Genomic DNA, 21,880 nt, shown 5'->3' with positions numbered 1-21,880 from the left:
ATCTCCCCTGGAGCCCTTTTTAAATATTGGGGTTAAATTGGTGGTCTATATTGGGGTCTTCAGGTACAATGCATGATTTTAATGACAGGCTACAAATTTTTACTTATAGGTCTTAAAGAACCCTGGGGTGTATACCATCTAGTCCAGGTGATTTAATGCTCTTCAGTTTGTCAATCTGGCCTACTACGTCTTCCAGGTTCACCATAATTTGGTTCATTTCATCTGAATCATTACTCTTGAAAACTGTCTCCGGAATGGGTATCTCCCCAATATCCTCTTCAGTAAACACAGAAGCAAAGAATTTGTTTAGTCTTTCCACAATGGCCTTATCTTCACTAAGTGTCCCTTTAACCCCTCGATCATCTTATGGTCCAACTGACTGCCTCACAGGTTTCTGCTCCAGATATATTGTAAAAGGTTTTTGCCTCTACAGCCAACGTCTTTTCAAATTCTCTTTTAGCCTGTCTTATCAATGTCTTACATTTAACTTGCCAATACTTATGCTTTATACTATTTTCTTCTGGTGGTTCCTTCCAATTTTGAATGAAGATCTTTTGGCTAAAATAGCCTCTTTCACCTCACTTTTTAACCATACTGGCAATCGTTTGGCCTTTCTTCTACCTTTTTTAATGCATGAAATACATCTCGACTGCATTTCTAAGTTGGTATTTTTAAACAATGTCCACGCCTATTGCACACTTTTTACCTTTGTAGCTGCACCTTTATTAATAAAGACATTTTCAGTTCATTATGGAATGGTGCTAATGTTGGAGAGATAACAACTGGATGCTGGGGTTCCAGAAAAGGGCAGGATGGTCTGCTATCTGCAATGGGTAATGCTTCTATAAGGCCCGGAAGCTTGGCAGCCTGCATTTGTGCCAGATACAATTTAACATTTTCTTTAAGTAATTGAGTTCATCTTTCATTATTAGATATATAGATGTCTCTCTGTGTGCAAATCATAGAAGCTTGTTTTTTAAATGAATACAGCTGGTCTCTGATCTGCTTAGTTTTTTGTCTCTGGTTTTGAATGTGCCCATCATATCTGTCTTTGTTTTTTTATTTCCTCCTCATATATCTGTTTCTTGGTTTTTTATGTCATGTTGAAACTGAATTAATCTCACTGTCTATAATTTTAGAGACCTGATCAAAATCCAAATGGTGGCTGCTATCTGTTTTTTACTATTCTTGGAGACTGTGAAGCCTGTATACTTAGTAACTGAATCTTGTACATCCAAAAACTAATTTGTCTGCTGCAAGATTAAAAAAAAAAAAAAACAACCCATGATTTTTTCTACCTGCTGCCACAATTTCTAGAATGAAATTTCTGTTGGTTTCTAATTTTAATTGTGATAAAATATCTTTCTTACTGTCCTGTTGACCCTCAGCACCTTGACATCTTTTGAGACCACATCATGCCAAACGTAAGATAAAATTATTTTTTTTAATGCACTACCCTGTGTACTGAAGACTAAAAGAATCATGAACCTGTCATTTCAAACCATAATCCATATTGTCCTTATCATTTCCCAGCCAATGCACCAATACAGGTTCACCACATTCATTGCTTATTCTATATAGCTGGTCAGATAACCCTAAACAGAAATAACTATCATCTGAGATTTTTAACTCCTAAAGTTTAACTGCTTCAGAAGTCATTGCCAATTGAAAAAGTCTTTAGCAGGCATATATTTGTGCTGCCAAGATCATCTCTGACTCTCAGCACTTCCGTTGTGATCTTCCTGGTTTGAGCAGTACTAGTGGTTTTGTACATGGTGGTCATGGGCGGAGCTTAGCTTGTCATCATAGATTCATGAATGGCTGGCCTTTGTTGCTAGGAGCAATTTCATATCACTGGATTGATTGCCATCTTTTGGCCAGGCATTTCAGATTGGTTCTTTTAAGGTATGCCTGTTTTTCAGAGTTCCTTGTCAAGCTTTAATTAGCTCATTTCAGTGTCTGACCTTATTTGGTCATCCAGATCTATTCAGGAAAAAGGCAACATTATTTTCATCTGTAGATAATTATTTGGACATTTTCCTTTAATGTGCTAAGTTCTGTCTGGTCTTAGGTACTTTTGCCAGCACTTTGTGCTGTTAGCTCACATTCTGCTTTTTTTTTTTTTTAAGCAATGACTTGAAAGCAACTAAATTCATAGAAACATGATGGCAGGAAAAGACCATTTTCCTAGTGTGTAGACAGATGGACTCAGGACCAGTGGGTTATGCTCCCCTGCCGCAGATGGAGACTGAGCAAACTGACATCACAGTATATATACTCCTGCGGTCACCCCAGCCTGCTAGTATTCTCCATCTTCAGCAGATAATGGACGTGCATCTCACTGTGGGGTTTGCTTCAGATTTTGGAAGGAAAATTTTAAATTAAGAAGGAAAAGCCCTGCTCTCCTGCAGTGATGCCAGATGGTCCTTCCCCAGTTGAGAATTCCTGAGATGATTTCCGTGGTCACTCAGATGTGTGCCTTAGTCCAGTAGCTGGTTTTTCCGGCATGGACTTAGCTGATTGTACAGCTTAAAGGCAGTGGGTGCAGGAGGCTGAGCACGGCAGTGACGGCAGATGACCTCTCCCCCCGCAGTCGGAGACCATCTCTATACTCAGCCAGTAAGGGTTGAGCTCAGGTAAGGTTTAAAAAAAAAAGGGGGGGGGGGATTTTTTACCTTAAGAAATAAAGACAGAGGAGTTTGTAGGTCTTTCTCTGGGCTACATGCTCGACATGCCATTCTGACATTTGTTCCCGCTCCTGTGGGGGTTAGGTGAACTGGGCAGCCTGGCGGGTTGAGCAGCACTGGTGGGCTAGGGCCTGCAGTTAGACCTTTTGCCTGCATGCCGCATGGTAGGCCACAGTAGCCTGTTTGCACGTTTTTGTGCGTACTCTACTGCCCTCTGCAGAATGTCAGTGTGCACAGTGCGTCTGCTCTGTGCACATGTTGTGCGCTCAGTTTTCGGTGCACCTTTTGCATGCACATGTTTTAAGCATAGTGGTCTATGGCTCAAGTGGTGTCATGGGCGGAGGTTAGATTGTTGTGTCTTGTCAATATCTGACAAGCTGTGATGTGGTCCTCCTTACATACTTTTTCCAGTTTTTATCGTCTGGATGTGCAGGCCTGGGAGGACGCAGCCTTTCATTTGTGGTGTTGACTAGACCATGGGCAGCCTCCCACCCTTTTCAGGAGTAACTTTGGTACATCCCATTGTCCTGAGTCCATCTGTCTACACTAAGGAAAATGAAAGTATCAGGTTAGTAATTTCTCCAATTGCCCATCTAGTCTGCCCATCCATTCAATGTAAGTAGCCCTTACAATTTCCATAACTCTCTCAAATTCAGATCTATCTCATTGCTCATGTATGTTCCCCTCATCCACCAAGTATTTCTGTGGTTTCCTGCTTCTGTGGCTTAAGGTTTTATAAGAAGGATCACAGTCAGGAAATGACTGTGCTGCTAGAAAGAACAAAAACAAATCTTTTTTGTTCTTTAAATGGTATGTAAAAATCTTTTTCCATATAAAAATGACTCCCCCCCCCCCCCACCACCACCACCACCACCACCAAAAAAAAAAAAAAAAAGAAATGACCCCTACTGACTATTAACAGTACCATGATAAATGACAGATGACAAAGACCAAAATGCTCCATTCAGTCTGCCCAGAAAAGTGTTTAGGGTTGTAATGTCCACTCAGTGCAGACTTCCCGCATAAAGAAATGTTACACCAAAAGTTACCACAGGTTACCCTATTTCTTCATTTCTATCGTCTAGCCATTAGGGATTCTCTGTGCTCATCCCATGCCCCTTAGAATTCCCTTACCATTTTTGTCTTTACCATTTCCTTTGTGAGGGCATTCAGCATCCACCACCCTCTCTGTGAATAATTATTTCCTGATGTTTCTGTGTCTACCCTCTTTGAGTTTCATATCATCACCCTTGGTTCTACAGCTTCTTTTCCATCAGAAAAGTTTTGAGCCTTGTGCACTGATACCTTTCATGTATTTAAAAGTCTGTATTGTATTCCCTCATCGCTCCTCAAGTTTCCTAGGTTTTTCGGTGTAGACCCACACCATTTTTGTTGCCTTTCTCTGACCCGCTTCTGTTCTTTTTGAGATATAGTCTCCAGAACTGAACTCTGCAGTCACTGTGTGAAGAGGCTTCAGTAATGACTTCTTCAGGATCAGAATCCCCTTTATTTTTTCCTGCTGCTTATGTTTCTGTGCAGCCCAGCTCAGTCTGGCTGGGTCACTGCCTTGTCATTTTGTTTCGCTACCTTCGGATCTTCAGACATAACCACCCTGAGGGTATGTCTCCCAGTCCTTGCATATGGGTCTCTCGCATCCCAATACTTACAACTCCTTTGCATTACTATACCACAGATGCATAAATCTTCACTTCTTGGCATTGAATCTTGGCTAGTAAATCTTTGATTTCTCCTCAAGCTTTTTTAGATTACCTTTCTTTCTCTCTGCTCCTTCAGGGGTGTCCATTCAGATCTTAGTAAATCCTCAAAAAAGACAAACCTTTCCATCTAGTCTATCAGATGGTGTTGAGACATTTTGAAACATTGCTGACTCACCATGTTATCAAGGAAGTTGTTTTTTTTATGTACAACAATGCACTAGTTTACACCATCAATACTTTTTCATCAAGCACAAAAATAATGTTGCTCAAATGCCCATTCTGTTTACCAGTTGAATTGTCTTATGGCTTTTACCTGTTCCCCTGGTTTGAAGAATGTTTACTTTAATTTCTTTACTGCTTTTTCTTTAACAAACCACTTAAAGTGATTTACAATATTTAAACATACAGGTTCATGAAGGACCATCACTATGCCAGCAATGGCTACACATTGTGACAAAGGAACTGAGCAGTGTTCTGTAGGGCATATGTTCATATATCATTCAACAACTACAGAACTACTTGGAAAAGTCCTTAACATTACCAAGTTCATATTTAAAAGCAGAATACCACCAGTTATTTGGATTGGCCTGCTATCTGTAGTAAAGCCAGTCCTGGAAATTCATGATCCCATGGTCTCCCAGCAAAGTGTCTGTAGCATATTCAGTCCGATGTAAGGAATATTTTCTACCTCATAACTTTAATTGAAGCCCATGGGAACGAAAGGCCCATTTATTATAAGTATTATTTATTATAAGTATTATTTATAACATGCGCGCGCTGCCGTGCGCATGTTATAAAATCCGAGGTCGGCGCACGCAAGGGGGTGCACACGTGCACCTTGCGCGCCGAGCCCGAGGGGAACCCCGATGGCTTTCCCCGTTCCCTCCAAGGCCACTCCGAAATCGGAGTAGCTTTGGAGGGAACTTTTTTTTCGGTCCCCCCCCCCACCTTCCCCACCCTCCCCACCCTCCCCTCCTTTCCCCTATCTAACCCACCCCCCAGCCCTATCTAAATCCCCCCCCTCCTACTTTATTTTATTTCTTACGCCTGCCCAAAGCAGACGTATCTTGCTCGCGCCGGCTGGCTGCTGGCGCGTGAAACTCCGGTACGGCCGCACGAAAGAGGCCTCGGGACCTCCCCCTTCCCCGCCCCTTTTTCAAAGCCCCGGGACATATGCGCGTCCTGGGGCTTGCGCGTGCCGCCATGCCTATGCAAAATAGGATCGGCGCGCGCAGGGGCAGATTTTCTCAGGTTACGCGCGTAGCCTTTGAAAATGTGCCCCTCTGTGTAACACTATATTTTTCTTTATCGCTCAAGCAGTTAACAATATTTCCACTTTTCTATTGAAGACTGAATAAAGAGTTGTCAGCATAGTATAAATATTGTTGGTGCTATAGAGATCTCCATTATATATATTTTTATATGATGTAAAGACTACTGAAAAGTACCGAATAATGATAGCATGCACTAAGTGATTTTGATTGTTTATGGAGGTTCCATATTGACAGTTTAGAAACTGAAATCTTTCATTTAAGCTTTAACTTTGTTATGGATGAGGCCATGTCCTGTGTTACTGAAACTGCCAGCTGAGTTGCTGATTCATGCTTATTATGATGATGTGTTTTTATGTGTATGTGTAGACCTGACCTCAATAGTCTGAGACTACACATCCATTCCAAATGAATAATGAATGACCTTCAGATTGTAGCAATTTGGTAATCTAGCATGGACCTGCATTTATAGCTGTGACTGAGAGAGAAAGTTATCTATCTCAATGCAAGCCCACTCAGATCTACATTCATGCCCCAACCTATATCTGTGTCCCTGAAGATAAGACTTTATCAAGAAAAATAGTTTTATATATGCTTATCTATTCATAATAAAGGACTCCATGAAGAGAAAAAGCCATTTGACCTTTCATAAAGGTGTTTCTACCATTTCCAAGGTTGATTGTACACATTCTTAAGTAGAATGAATTATCTGTAGTTACCATCATTTAGTAGACATTTAACAACAAAGTGTATGTGGAAGGGGACTGGGGTTATTATTTTAATGCTAGTCTATTTGAATGCTTCACAGATTCTGCCTCCAAGTGTGTTGTGAAAGAGTACCAGTTGAATATCTGAATCTATTAAATACAAAACTGCCAAAGCTGAGAGATAGAATTTAGGGATGTGCATTCGTTTTGAACATATGCGCAATCCACAACATATGGGTCCCTATTTGTTGCATTCGTGGGTTTCCGAAACGTATGGCGAAACCCCACGAATGCAAAGTATCATTAACGAATAAAACCCCCACCCTCCTGACCCCCCCCCAAGACTTGCCAAAACTCCCTGGTGGTCCAGTGGAGGTCCTGGAGCGATCTCCTGCACTTGGGCCGTTGGTTGCCGGTATTCAAAATGGCGCTGATAGCCATTTTATAGCTAATTAAATTTAAAGGGTTGGGTTTTTTTTTTTTAACTTTAATGGGAAACGAATACCATATGTAACTAATGGACGAATTGGGGTCCCCTGAAAACGGATGCAACGGATTTGGATCCCGACAAATACGAATACCGAATTGGATGAATCCGTCCCTGCTGCACATCCCTAATAGAATTGCATTGAACAGTGGTAATCCTAAGAAACAAGCTGAACAAGATATTTGTTTACAAGCCAAAGTGAAATACTTTCTGGAGACATGTAAAAAGGGTTCTTTGTCTTATTCAAAGGGGAAAGAAATATCTTTTTCTTTTTAGCACCTGTCAATGAAAATGGATTAGCAACAATGCAGCAGAATGAGAAAACAAGGACAAGTTATTAGTCTGCAGCAAGAACAACTCCTACTTCAGATAATAATCTTGAGGGGATTAGGCCGTTTGATACATGATAAATATCCATGAAAAATTATAATATTGAGTTTGTTCACAAAATTGTTTGTCAGATACATTTAAGTCATAATAATATAATACATAATTAATATTAAATACATAATAATGAAAGTTTCCTTAGCGTTCGAGTGGATTATGCACCTCTGCCAGCAGATGGAGAAGGAGCAAAAGCTGACATCACGGCCCTATAGTCCTGCCCCATTATCAGCCCGCCAGTATTCTCCATCTCCAGTGGTGGATGTGTATTTCCTTTCAGGGGAGTGCCTATGATTAAAAAAAAAAAAAAGAGAGAGAGAAGAAAGAAGAAGGAATTGAAAAGAGATAATGGAAAGACAAGAGCACTGCTTGCCTGCTGAGGTGATTCCGTTTGGTCCCTCCCTCAATAGAGTGCCCTCAACCCGGTAGCCTTGACTGCTGTGAACCAGAAATTCCAAAAGTGGTTGCAAGCCGAGAGAGACTCGGAGGTGAAGGCTTTAGCTCTCTCCCCTGCCCCCCCCCCCCCCCCCATAGTCAGGACCTGCTTCCAAGAGAGGCTCGGCGGTGAAGGCTATAGCCTTCTACCCCTTAGCCAGGACCCATTTCTGCTCTCAGCCAGGGAAGACTGAGCTCAGGTAAAAGTATTTTGCTATAAAAAAGAAAAATAGTACAGCAATGAGAAGAAAGCAGGAGAAAGGGTGAGTTACCTCTGCATTCAACTGTCCCGCTTACATGCCTAGGGACTTCTGTGAAGTGAGGGGGTAGTGCAGGATCAGTGGGTTGAGCATCCATGTGGCTAGACCCCACTTCAGGCTTCTCCCTTTTTGGCATGTAGTAGGCCACAAGGGGGTATTGCGGCTTTTCTCATGGCAGGCAGTCAGAGTGTTCTTGCATGCTCAGTTGTGCGATCAAGCGGTGCTGGGCACCTAGGCACATATACTTTCGTGCACACTTTATTGTGTGCGTCCATTTTGGGCGTGGATTTTATACACACATAATCTAGGCGCTTAAAACCATGGCACCTGCAGCAAAGAAGCCTAATCGCCTACCCATTTGTGCTGTTTTTGGCACATCGGGTCTCTGAACTGCAGGCTCTTCCTGTCGTGGGCCTTTCCTCCGAATGACCTGGATGCAGTCCAACTTTGGACTGTGCTTTCCTTTTTTGGCCCAAGGTGGTTTTGGAGTTTCATTTGAATCAGTCCTTTTCTCTGCCTGCCTTTGATAGAGTCAGAGATGAAGTTGAGTACCGCTATTTGGAAGTCTGATCGTCTAGTTGTGCTCTATGGTGCTGGTAACTAAGGAGCACTGGTGATGCTAGCAATGATTGCTCGCTGGGTTAAGGAAGTTGTTACAATAGCCTGTGTGGCTGCTGAAGTTGCCTTACCAAAACAGATTAGACCACATTCCACGTGTGGTCAGGCAGTATCATGGGTGAAACGTCGTTTTTTGTTGCCTGTTGAAATTTGCCGAGCGGTGACATGCTCATCTTTGCTCACCTTCTTTCAAGCATTACCACTTGGATGTTAGAACTAATGAGAACACTGTGTTTTCATGGGCAGTATTGTCTGGACCGCTGTCAGCCTCCCACCCTTTTGTGGTTAGCTTTGATACATCCCACATCTTGGGATTGACCTACCCGAACGCTAATGAAGGAAAAATTACTACTTATCTGATAATTTCCTTTCCTTTAATAATGGGTAGATCAATCCCAGATCCATCCTCAGCTGCCAGTTTTTGAATTGGTGGTTAGTCTTTCTTAGGACGAGCTATGCAGAGTATGATTCCTGCTATTCATTGTCAACTGGTAAGTGACTTCTCTAGCCCTTAATTTGCTAGATGTGTTCCTTTCTTGACTGACTTCAGTGTTCTTGTTGGTTGAGAAACATGAATGTTTGCTTGTTGATAATAATGTTCATATATAATCAGTTTGGCTAGAGTTTGGCTTTTCCAGAGAATACTGGCGGGCTGATGTCGGCGCAGGACTATTTGGCCATGACATTAGCTTTTGCTTCGTCTCCATCTGCTGGCAGAGGTGCCTAACCCACTTATTGGGATTGACCTATCACTAAAGGAATGGAAATTATCCAGTAAGTAGTAATTTCTCCATTTCCATAAGACATACCTATTTGAAAAAGAATCAATGCTGAGGTCTTAATGAAGTTTAATCAAAATTTAGCTTGGAAATTAATCAGCCATAGATTTTTTTATTTTTCCTCTTTTTGTCTTAGTTTGGCTACCATTGTGCTTTTTTATTTTGGAAATCAATATCTGGTCCAGGTCACTGGTGAGTGAAAGTCAGTAGATCAGGAAACTCTGTACCTTTTGGATGTAAAGTTAAGGTTTGCATTGTGGAGGACTGCTATGAACTGAACCGACAGCTGCAACATGGTACAATGTGGGAGGTAGCTCTTTAAGAGGGCTCCTGGTCTTATTCACAAGCACTCTTAAGATGTGCCCCATCCACCCTAATACTAATATTTGTTTCATATATTATAAATATGTTCACATTTGTATATTTTGTAAACCCGTGAGCCAATGTCACAGCTGTTCTGTAAGGTGAATGCAAGAGTATTTGAGCCATGGAGTGGATAAGACAGGGATGATCACTATGCACAGCACCTTATATTGGGAGGGTGAGGGGTTCCCAGTTATCTGGCTAGCTCAGGAACCCTCTAGCTACCTACAGAAGTGTGCATCGGGCAGCTGCTGCAAGTGGTGTTGCACAATTTTTCCACTCTCCCCGTCCCCAGCAGCCTGCCACACATCCAGGAACTATACAGGCAGAGAGAGTTTGGTGCTTTCTCGCTGGTATGAGATCCTTGGCTTGATTGTTACAGGGGTCCAGTGAACCAGCCAAGCTTTTGAACAGTGGGCTGGTAGCCACCATATAGAGTAGTATGTGAGTCGGTGTAGTTATGTATTTCTTTTGCATATTTTGTTTTAATAAAGTTGTGGCCTGTAATTCCATTATTGTTTCCATGTATATATTATGCTTGGGGGATGTCAAGTCCAGACTGTCTAAGCTATCCAATATCCATCTATATGCCCAGGTATTTTCCAGCAAAAACACAAGGGGTTGGATATTTGGTAGCTAAGACACTGGGGGGAGGACTGGCACTGAGCATTAACTTAAATATGGGATCTTTTATGGTTATCTTGCCAGAAAGGTAGAGAACCAATGAGGAATAAAACAAAATTGATTTGTTTAAGGCATGATATCCTTACAAGCAGCCTAGCTTTTGTGATTGGCAGCTGGGATATATCCATGCAGAATAGTCAGGAAAAAATGGGCAGACTGGATGGGCCACTTGATCTTTTTCTGCCATCACCTACTGTGTTGTCATTCAGATCACCAACACAGTTATTCTAGTTGGTAGTTGTTGCTGGATGTCTGCGAACTAACTGGGTGTAAGACCTGTGCTCTCTTCTCATTTTTCAAATCTAGGATAAGGACAAATTGTCAAGGAAGTGCAAGCAACCTTGCATTTGCTCTATGTTTTGCCTAAGAGATGCTATAATTTTTCTAGTGTTATAAAAATCAAGCACCTTTTATTATGATTAATTCTACTTAGAAGAGAACATTCTAAAAATAGATAAGGAAAGAACCTTAGAAGAGCCGCTGCCAAATGCTGAAGACAGTGCTAAAGAGCATCTATTTGTGGCGTGCAGTAAAAACATTCCCAGAAATAGAAAGTGCCAGTTCACAAGAACCTCATATTACCTTGCACGATTTTTATTGTTCTTTTGTTTTGTAATAGTTACAGTTTGAAAGCGTAAGCCATGGCATTTTTTCTTGCTTTTCTTTAACTCCTAAAAGACCAAGGTGTTGGGCACAGGAATTTTGTGCTTTTGAGGTACAATAATATATCTTCCTTTCAAATGTGCTTAAGAAAACAGTGCATCAGTTTTTTCAGCACAGCTAGCTCTTCATTATGCAAAAAATCAGTAGGATTCTTGTCACATTTACCCATAATCCCTACGTAACTGGAACAAACGTGAGAAATTATATTTTTCAATAGCAATGCCCCAGTTCAAAAGGAATCATGAATTATATAACATTACAAAAAAAAATAATTATTGTTCATCTTTAAAACACTGTTTTGTTGGTGTTCAGAAAATACAGTTGGTGACAAAATGTTTTCTTGTGTTGATAGTGGGTAATTTTCAAAAGCATTTACATGCTTCAAACTTTAAAACTGGTTACAATGTGTCAATAGGTTTTACCCGCATTATGTGCACTTAATGCGGGGAAATAGCTTTTGAAACTTTCTACAATAGTACGTTATAGTTACGAGCGTACCCCCTTTGAAAATTGCCTCCTTACTGATAGGCAATGAATGTCACACAACTTTGATACAAACTGTTACCACCTTCTCTTGCCTCTGTATATTCAATGTCTGAGCAATAAGCTCTCCTAACATAGCACATTTTCCGAAATGGCACAAATGCAGAATTCAAAAGCAGAGGCAATCTCTTTCCTACCCATAAAACCCCTTGAATTGGAACTATGGAGCTACTGTGCCTTTCAATAAAGACTTTTCAGTTTTAAGAGGGATTCTGATTAAAAAAAACAATTTTGTAGAAGGAAGAAGTGTCAGCAGTTTGTTAAATCGTAATTTTATCTAGTTTCAGAAATATTCCTTATTGTGAAGAAACAGTTTTGACATAAAAAGCCACTGATGATTTTGTGGGACCCCCCCAGCCTCTCTTTTCCCTTCAGACTTGTAATTGAACAATAAGAGATTTTGCCAAATGGTATATTTTCTGAAATTAAACTAAATAAAGACTGAAAGATGGCAAATATATTTTCCCCATTTGTCTTCTTAGCCACAGTTGCCCTTGAATGGGATCCAAGCTGTGAATAAGAGTGTTAGCATAGTTTCAGCCTTAATACTACTCCATTTTACAGGCACTAAGGATAACAATAATTTGTAGAGGAAATCATTGCCACCCATCTCTGAAACCCTCATTTTATCTGGTTTCAAAAAATATGGCTTGCAGTGGGATAATTACTTACTTTCTGCTTTACAAGTCATAGCAGCTCTCAACACTTTGTCTCTCTTCCATCTGAAGTGCTGGGAGTCAGTATAAAAATAATCATTGAAGCAAGTAGCAAACAATCCTGCACTCAACCAAGGTAAATCCAAAATACTGGAATACAGTACTGAACTGAAGACTAGAGCTTTATTTTGTATATTTTTAAAAACCTGGGTAACCAGAGAGAGTCTGGAGATGTGCAACATTTTAAGTGATATTTTTGCATCTACAACTCTGTTCCTGCTTATTGTATCTACCCTCATGCACTGTGGGTGAGTGTTTGTTACTTGCTTCATGAAAATATAGTGTCTGAAAAATATGCTGTTCTAGCACCTGCATAAAGGAAAGTGTGTGAGATTCTGCATTCAGAAGATTTTCTTAGCCATGAGCTCTCAACCTGAAGTAAAGGATATAGCACTTTTCATCAGTAATTCTTAAGCCAATTCTGGTCTGCTTAACTGTCTGGAATCCGTTATCAATACATTTTTATTGGAGGGTGCCACCAGATGTTCTCAAAAAAATCTATAATCAATCTAAACCTATAGAAGCCCAATCTATACCCAGCCGACCTAAGCAACTACTGCCCACTTTCCAGCCTCCCATTCCTAAGCAAAAACATTGAAAATGCAGTCTTACTCCAATTGACTGAGTTCGTACAAACCACAAATGTCCTAGAACTGTATCAGTCAGGCTTTAGACACTATCACAGTACTGAAACAGTACCCGTAGTGGTGCCATACAAGTCTCAAGGTAATTCGATGACAATATGTTATCAAATGAAGAGGAATGAGGTAATTGACAGCATATACAGTTGCAATTCATCCAGAATGCTGCAGTTTGAATGACGATGAACATGAGAAAATTTGACAAAATCACAGAAATCCTGAAAACTCTACTAACTTACAGTTCTCTACCATAAAATTCAAAATTTTGACTCTGGCCTACAAGACAGTCAATGGAAGTGCCTGTACCACAACAGCTATCTCACTCCTTGTATACCTCACTGCCTTGTGTACTCACAAACCTAGTTAACTGTGCCAGTTCTGAAGGAAATACATCTCATAAGTACCCGAAAGAAGACTTTTGAGGGTCAGCACCTATTTTATGGAACTCTCTCCCACTGAACATCAAAAAAGCCCCAGACCTGCTGACTTTTACGACACTAAAAACCTGGTTCTTTCAATCCAAATTCAACTCATCTCCCCAAGCAGAACTATGATCTCAATCCTGGCCAACTCTTGGCAGTCGCTTGCCCGCTCCCTTCCCCCATAAACACCCATTGGAAGAACTGACAATATACATAATTGTTATTGCTGTGCTATTAAAAATTTGTGTCTGTGTAACTACAACCTATTGATGTTAATCTCATGTAATCCGATGAATATAATTTTTTTAAAATAAAAAATAGAATAAAATGCCTTCTTTTCATACATGTAAGACTTAGAATGTAATCCCTTGACTGCTTTTAACACCCTTTGAACTCTTTGATTGGAAAAACATGAAACAAACGATGATGATAAATTGAAGGGGGATTATGGTTAAAACAATTTACAGGGGAAAATGTTGCAAATTGCAAAATCTTCCTTTTATCTAATTTTTCAGGATTGGGAAGGACTTAATTGGCTAGTGCTGATTTGCATTAGCTGTCTAAATGTACAATAATTTTCACTGGCAACTTAACTAACTAAAATTTAGCTGAAAATAGACTTAACTTGGCCAACTAAATGGCAGCCAAGTCATACAGCGTGCACAGCACTCTTGAAAATGGATCCCTAAATGGGTTATAGTAACTTTCTCATAGCCATGTGGATATAAGAAAATTAACTCCACCTTGCAGGTTGACAAAAAGACAAGTGTGTCCCTCCCCCCGGCTCCCCAACACAAAGCAGAATTGCCCTCTTCTCCCAACCCTTCACATGAACCTGAGTTGCCCCCTAGCCCAAACACATCCAGAGTCAAGAAAAACCCCTCTTGGATTTCTCAAGGACCTCCCTTCTGAATTCCCTCTTTTTCTTCCCCACTTTGCCAGCAGAAGGATATGTATTTGCACTTAATATGAAATTTCAATAATCAAATAGAAAACATCCATCCAGACTGAGGAATATTCTTTTAAATAGCTGCATTTACAATGAGTTATGAGAAAATTTGTGTGAGCCGAAAAATGACAAATATTTTTTATTCTTCTTTAAAACAAATGCTTATTTTCCAAAATGGGGAGCAGGAGGAGAATAAAAGTCATGTGTGGAAGGGCATCATTACTCACCATGTCCAAGTGTTCGGAATTTTTATAGTTGAAAATTTGCAACTCTAACCTGTCCACTCTCCCACTACCTTCAGTCTGTCAGTTCTTCAGCCCAGATTGTAACAGCAGTTTACAGCGATCCAAGGTCACCACGTCTACTGGTGCCAGGGAGCTACACTGGAAGAAGCGTAGCCTTTCAGTATAGCTCCCTGACACTGACAGTGTAGCTCCCTATAAAAGATAAACTGGAAGCTCCCTAGCAACGGCAGAAGCACCAGGCCCAGATCGCAGTAGACTATTGCAATCTGGGCTGAAAAGCTTACAGATTGAAAGTGGTAGGAGAGTTAGAGATGGGGTGGGAGAAGAGGAGTATTTAAACATCACAAACGTGAAACCTCAGAGCAGAACAGGGACAGGCCAGTATAGGCCCCTCTTTTTTAAATTTATTTCATTCTTTTTAGATGGGTTTAGGGAGATTGAATATGCTAATCCCAGTAGGACCACTTGCCATAGCTTGTGGGGGGCAATAGGGGGAGACACTTTCATTCAGACCTACAAACCACTTTTTTTTTTTTTTTTTACTGCTGCATTGCCTCTTAACCAGCTATATTCTTTTGAATATAGCCAGGTAAGGCTAAATTTATCTGGCTATTCATACTAGATAACTTTACATCTAACCAAAAATATTCAATTACGTTTAAAGTTATCTGGCTACAGTTCACTGGATAACATTGAGATATTTAGTGGGACGTTTATTTAATGACTTATCATCCGCAGCTTCCAAACACAAAATGTGAATCTGAATATCCCAGATAGCTTATCCAGCTAACTTTAGCTGGATAGGTTTTCCATTTTCCAGGATTTTCAATATTGGCCTTTGTTTTGTACTCAATATATGAGAAAAAAAAAAACATGAACTTTCATAAACTGTGAAGATAAATATCTTTCTCCTAGGACAAGCAGGATGGTAGTCCTCACACATGGGTGGAGCCCGGTATGGAAAAGTTATATTAAAGTTTCTAGAAACTTTGATTGGCACACTGAGCATGCTTAGCATGCCACTATCCACGTGTCCATGCGGGGTCCCCATTCAGTCTCAATTTTTCCGTGGAACTTTCATTTTGCAGTTGTGGAGCTCTGCTCTTTTCATCGTATTTTCATTGTATCTTTCATTCTTTTTCCCTGTAGATTACCAACTTCCTGCGCCGGGGTCCCTCTTCTTCCCAGTCAGTAGGGCAGCATGGTAAAATTTTCTCCTTCCTTGCGGTTGATTCCTGGCTGTGTCACTCCTGCCGATTATCGACTGCTCGCCGGCTCTTTTTATGGCATTGTCCAGTTTTCACCGATGCCCCCAGTGCTCACGGACCAGGTCTATCATGGATCCGCACATGGTCTGTTTGCTCTGTATGGGGGCATTGCACGATGTCTGTGGGTGTCGGTTTTGCGATCAAATGACCCAGAAGGGCCGTCGTGCTCATCTAGATTAGATGAAGAAACTTTTCAGGTCCAAACAATCTGATGTATCGACTCCAGTGTTGGAGGCATCAATGCCTATAGGCCCTGGGGAATCAGTGGACACGGAACCTTCAGTGCCCAGTCCTCCATCGGGGCCCTCTCAGGAGAGAGGTGCCGGGATAGGCCATCGTCGATGTCGTTGCACTCCAGGATGTCAGTATCGTTTCCATCTTCATCGGCCCCACGCAAAGAACAGGCCAAACACAGAGGGAAGTCCTGCAAGCATTGACACCGGTCGCCATTGTCACATGGTGTCAGGCTTGGGTCGGCACCAGTGGCTGCCATGATGCTCCCAAAGCAACCCCGCGGAGAGGAGGCATTGACCTCCATCAAACTCTGGAGTCCCAGGCGTTTCCCACCAATACCAGAGCAGGGTACCGATCTCCTCAGGGCTCCAAGGGAGTTATGGTGCATCTTCTCCTCCTCCTCCTTCATCCATTCTGCTTCGGCGGATTTTCAGGAGGAGCTGGTCTGTAGAGTGCAACTGGTGATAATCCGAGCCCTCCAGGGCATCGAGCCACCGGCTTCACCGATGCCCCCACCAGTGCTGGAGCAGCACCTGCAATGTTAGAACCTCTGCTGGAGCGCCATGATGTCCTCCTGGGTGTCTTGATAATGCAGCAGCTGCCAGTGCCCAGGGGTTGATCAATACCCCATCTGCCATCAGTGCTTCCTCTATCTGGGGCGATTCAAATTGTGGGTTCTGAGGAGGAAGCTGAGTTGTTGCAGCCCATGGCACCGTCGGAGTTCTTGGTACCACATCTGGTGTTTCCTGGTCTTTCAGTGGCCTTGGTGCTATTGGTGCCCAAACTGAGAGGTCTGGACAGGGGCCCACCATGGGGATCTCCAGGGGACTTTAATGAGGAGGATGACCCGTGGGGGGGATGATACCTCTGAGTCTTCCTCTGATGGCTCGGAGGACCTGCTTTCGAACCTGTCCCCTCCTGAGGAGGAGGCGCTGGTCCACAATGAAGGATCTGACCTTTGCGGGCTTTGTCCAGGCCATGGCAGAAGCGGAAAGTGCCTGACCTAAGATGCTGGAGGTCCTCAGTTTGTCGATGCCCCAAAGGAGGTGGTGGCTGTTCCTGTCCATGATATAATTAAGGAGTTCCTCCTTCAGATCTGTGAGCACTCCATATCTGTTCCTCCAGTAAATCGGAAAACAGGTGTGATCTGTTTAGTACAGCGGGCTTTGGGTTTGAGAGGCATCAGCTCCCACATCAATCAGTAGTGGTCGAGTCGGCCTTCAAGAAAGCCAAGCATTCCCACACTCATGCATCTGTGCCCCTGGGTCGGGAGCATAGGTCATTGGATGCCTTAGATAGGAAAGTGTTCCAGGGTGCAATGTTGATCACCTGTATCGCTCCCTACCAGCTGTGCATGACCCAGTATACTCGGAACCTTTGGAAGTAGGTTCAGGAGTTGTCTGAGTGCCTCCCCCAGCAGCAGCAGGACTGCCTTTTTGACAGTCACCAGCAGGGCTTGGAATGTGGAAAGCACGAGGTGCGGTCCATCTACAATGTGTTTGAGACAGCAGCTAGGGTAGCGGCAGCAGGCATTGACACCTGTAGGATGGTGTGGCTTCGAGCCTCTAATCTTCGACCAGACATCCAAGAGAAGCTTACGGACCTGCCCTGTACTGGTGAGAACCTATATTGGGATAAGGTGAGAGATGCGGTGGCTCCGTTGAAGGATCACCATGAGTCCCTTCAGTATCTCAGCCAGTACATCGGACCCTCTGTTCTCCACCAGGAAATTTTTGCGTCAGTCCTCACGAAACCTGCCCACCATCCCGTGGAGTTGGGTTTCTCCTATGTTTATTATTTTATTTTTTCTTAATTCTGTGATACAGGACTGAAGAGGGATTGGCACACAGGGCATGCTCAGTGTGCCAGTCAAAGTTTCTAAAAACTTTGACATAAATTTTCCATGCCAGGCTCCATCCAATGATGTCACCCATGTGTAAGGACTAACATCATCCTGCTGTTCTAGGAGAGCACCTGTTACAAGTAAGCAACTGTGCTATCACTAATGGTGTTGTGGGTTAATTTTCTGTCCCAAGAATAAATCTATCTCCAGTGAGGTTACTGTTTCCTAATGAAAGGTCATGATTTGTGTAATCCTACTAATATATATGACAGTTCACTTCAGTACTGGAGGAGGCTTTGTAAGCAAATTCCCCACAGCTGGTACATGGTCTGATTTGTATATGTTGGTGGTGGGCGTGAGGAGTAGGTTATCAGCTGATCTAGTGCAAAAAGTGTATCCAGATTGTGATGTGGAAACTTGTTCAGGAAAAGGTCAGGATGTATGACCAGAGTAGCTACACTCCATGAAGTTAGCATGTAGCACATTTAAAACTAATCAGAGAAAGTTCTTTTTTACTCAACGCACAATTAAACTCTGGAATTTGTTGCCAGAGGATGTGGTTAGTGCAGTTAGTATAGCTGTGTTTAAAAGAGGATTGGATAAGTTCTTGGAGAAGTCCATTACCTGCTATTAATTGACTTAGAAAATAGCCACTGCTATTACTAGCAACAGTAACATGGAATAGACTTAGTTTTTGGGTACTTGTCAGGTTCTTATGGCCTGGATTGACCACTGTTGGAGACAGGATGCTGGGCTTGATGGACCCTTGCTCTGACCCAGTATGGCATGTTCTTAACATTAGATTTAGCTCCTTGTAAAGGAGCCATAGTTCATAGCATGCTAATAAGACAATCAATATACTATACCATTATGTGAGCATGTTAAAATTTAAAGCATTCGTATATGCGCTAAACAGCACACATTTTCTCCTGAGTTAGGACTTTATTCATAGCACATTAATTAATGTGTTAGCTAATTAGTACACATGTTAATTTAACAGGCTTTTAGTACATAGGCCACAATGTTACTACATTGAATTTTAGATCTGAGTGTTCAGTGACCTGAACACCCTGTTTGTTGCAGGTTTTTTAATTAAGCAATGCTATATCATTGTCATTTGTGAACATATAGAGTTTGAGCCAGATTAAAAGATATCTAGCAAAACTAATGTGTGTTGATGTATTTATGTATTCCTATTTTCTTAGGTATTCCAATTTGATTCTAAACTTGTTCTCCCTTATGGTGGATGCCAACATCCCAGATATTGCTCTGGAGCCAGACAAGACTGTCAAAAAGGTAACTGGATAATTTATGTGGAGCAGATAAACAAGTAGAGAAAGTTACAGCATAAACTTACCAAGTACAAGAAGCTTAAGATCCCTAAACAAATGGCTCAATTTGAAACCTAATTATGTGGGCATATAGAATGTCTTATAAAACCAGTAACCTTATATTAATTGATTTTTCTAACCAACATGGGGTATCAAGGTTAATAAAGTCCTGTGAAATAGAATATTTCATTTTGAAGTGAGCCTAGATAGATTCTCTTTTTGAACTCACCGTTTCAAGGCACTCGCTGCCGCAAATTGGTGAAGCTCAAGCGCTCCAGTCTGATTTTGATTACAGTATAAAAATGTAAGAAATGAACATCTGACATGTTTGGAATACAGTTGTGATATACAGTATTGCTCCAATAATATTAACATTTTCATGTTTTCAAATCGTCTTAATGATCTTAATCCTTAATTGTATTTTGTGAATCACAGTCCAAAATACAATTTAACTAAATGCCATTTTCATTCATCTCTAGCATAACATAATTTTACATCAACATATAGTCGTTTGTCCTAATTTAAAATATGATTTTTTCCTTAATATTTCTTTTTACAGATTCAGATAACTTTATTATCATGACAGTTTTACATGCGTTGCCAAATTAAACTTACTAGTACTGTCTGTCATTTCCATATGTTATGTTAACATTTGTTATGTTCCATAACTTTTGTTATGTTCCATAACATTTCAAAGGTTTTCCATTGATAACCAGGGCTGAAATAGAGATAACATGGAGAAGGGGTAACATCATCCAGCAGCACCGAACCTACCTCTTTTTCATAACTAGTAGAGCTTTTGTGTAGGAATTCCCATTCGGGCATTGCCTCATGAGCTCCCTCCAACATTTTTTGTCTGATCACTAGCAAGGACATGTACATTTTCTCTCTCTTTTTCTTATGAAATCTTCAAAACTTTTATCTTTAAACTTCCCTCACTGTCTCAGCAGCTCCCTAACAGCACGTTTCAATGCTACCTTTATAAAAAAAAAAATATATATTTTATCAGAATGTTTATAAAAAATAAAGCCACTGTAAGTGGGTTTAAAGACTATTTGTGGAAGGAAAATCACCATGACAGATGGATTCAAACTCTGTTAACACTGCCTGTGTCCAGACTATGACCAAGCTAGTTATTACAGTTGTTGATGGATGTCCCCGTGATTACAAATGTCCAGGGCCTAGAAAATGGAGGAATTTCATAAATCTTGGAGAATTCACAGTTGGTCCTCTTCCCAAACTACAACCTTGCCTGCCTCACTTGAGCACCAGCTCCTCTAATATATCTCCCCTGAAGGCAGAACAGACCAAATTCTCAGGGTCAAGTAAACATAGTTGCCATCAAAGAAAAGGAGATGCCACTCTGCAAAACCACCGGAACATCGAGTGCCAAAAAAGCACAAAGGTGGAGTGCATTGGTGCCATTGACGCACAAGGCTCCATGGGCACTGTCGGTGTACAGAGCCCCATCGATGCCTTCAGTGCCATTGATGCACAAGACTTAATTGGTCCAATGAAACAAACCGGAAGGTGGTCCCACGTAGCCAAGGCAAAAAAACAGAAGGGACTACCTTACACCGTGGAAAAACTTACACCGTGGAAAAACTTGGGCTTTTCTAATAAAAGTTTTTCCACGGTGTAAGGTAGTCCCTTCTGTTTTTTTGCCAAGACTTAATTGGTGCCATGAAGGCTATATTGACACTATCAAATCATAAGGCCCTGATGCCATCAATGCAAAAGATCTCACCGCATATCAAGCCCCAGAGCATCTATCTTCAATGCTTTTCCCATTAAACCATTGGACACATTGATATATTGTACTGTAAATCTTTCTTCGCAGCTATATACTGGTAGACAAGGTCTTCAAAGGAGCAGAACGGGACATGATCCCCCGTCCACCCCCAGTTACTAGAGCACTCTCGCCAACAAAATTGCTGTCACAGGGACTGCATCTAGAAACACCAGATCCTATTTGCTCTTTGGTGCCTCTTATTTCTAACTGATCTCCAGGACATCAAAGTCCAGAAGACATCCAACACGCCATTCTAGTTTCAGAAGATTTTCCATTATGTACACCAAGTTATAGGGCACGTCAGCCTCTTGACCAAGTTGTGGAACTAGTGAAAGATTTCTATACCTCTTGGTGGCTAAGGATAAAGAGGTTACAATACAAACTTTCCTTTCAAGATATCATCATTACTTGCACGAAAGGGAGTTCCAGAATCCACAATACATGTGGAATCTCTTTCAGAGCTTCCCACAAGGTGCTTCTAGCCCACAGTATTTGTGTGCAGTGGTCTCTAGCATCCCTGAGGTTATGCACCAGGAGCTCCCTCCTATAAGGAGACCAAGGATCCCTACTTGGTCTTCAGCTTCATCATTGATGTCCTGGATCAGTATTCCATCACTTCTAGGCTCCAGAGAGGGATCAATGAGAATTCCTTCCGACCTCCCTCCAGAACACTCATCTCCCCCGGAAGACCTTTCCTACTCCGTTTTGAGCAAATCAGGAAAAGCCCTTGGAGTAAGTGTGCATAAGGGCAAAGAGACTCATGTAGACATCTTGGGCTTCCTCCAGGTTCTGGAAGCTCCAGTGGATCCAGCAGCTAATTCGGTCATCATATCCTGCAAG

General features: G+C 41.6%; 1 protein-coding gene across 1 annotated transcript in view; it reads left to right on the top strand.

Annotated features, from left to right (window-relative positions):
- Positions 1-21,880, top strand: part of PIK3C3 (phosphatidylinositol 3-kinase catalytic subunit type 3) — a 498,179-nt gene that overhangs the window by 361,244 nt on the left and 115,055 nt on the right. Inside the window, 1 exon segment of the mRNA XM_029581010.1 lies at positions 19,123-19,213. Within this exon segment, the coding sequence (XP_029436870.1) occupies positions 19,123-19,213 (91 nt within the window).

The sequence above is a fragment of the Rhinatrema bivittatum genome, chromosome 1, assembly GCF_901001135.1.
Source record: "Rhinatrema bivittatum chromosome 1, aRhiBiv1.1, whole genome shotgun sequence".
Lineage (NCBI taxonomy): Eukaryota > Metazoa > Chordata > Amphibia > Gymnophiona > Rhinatrematidae > Rhinatrema > Rhinatrema bivittatum.
Note: the sequence above shows the minus strand (reverse complement) of the source record. Positions and strands in the feature narration are given on the sequence as shown.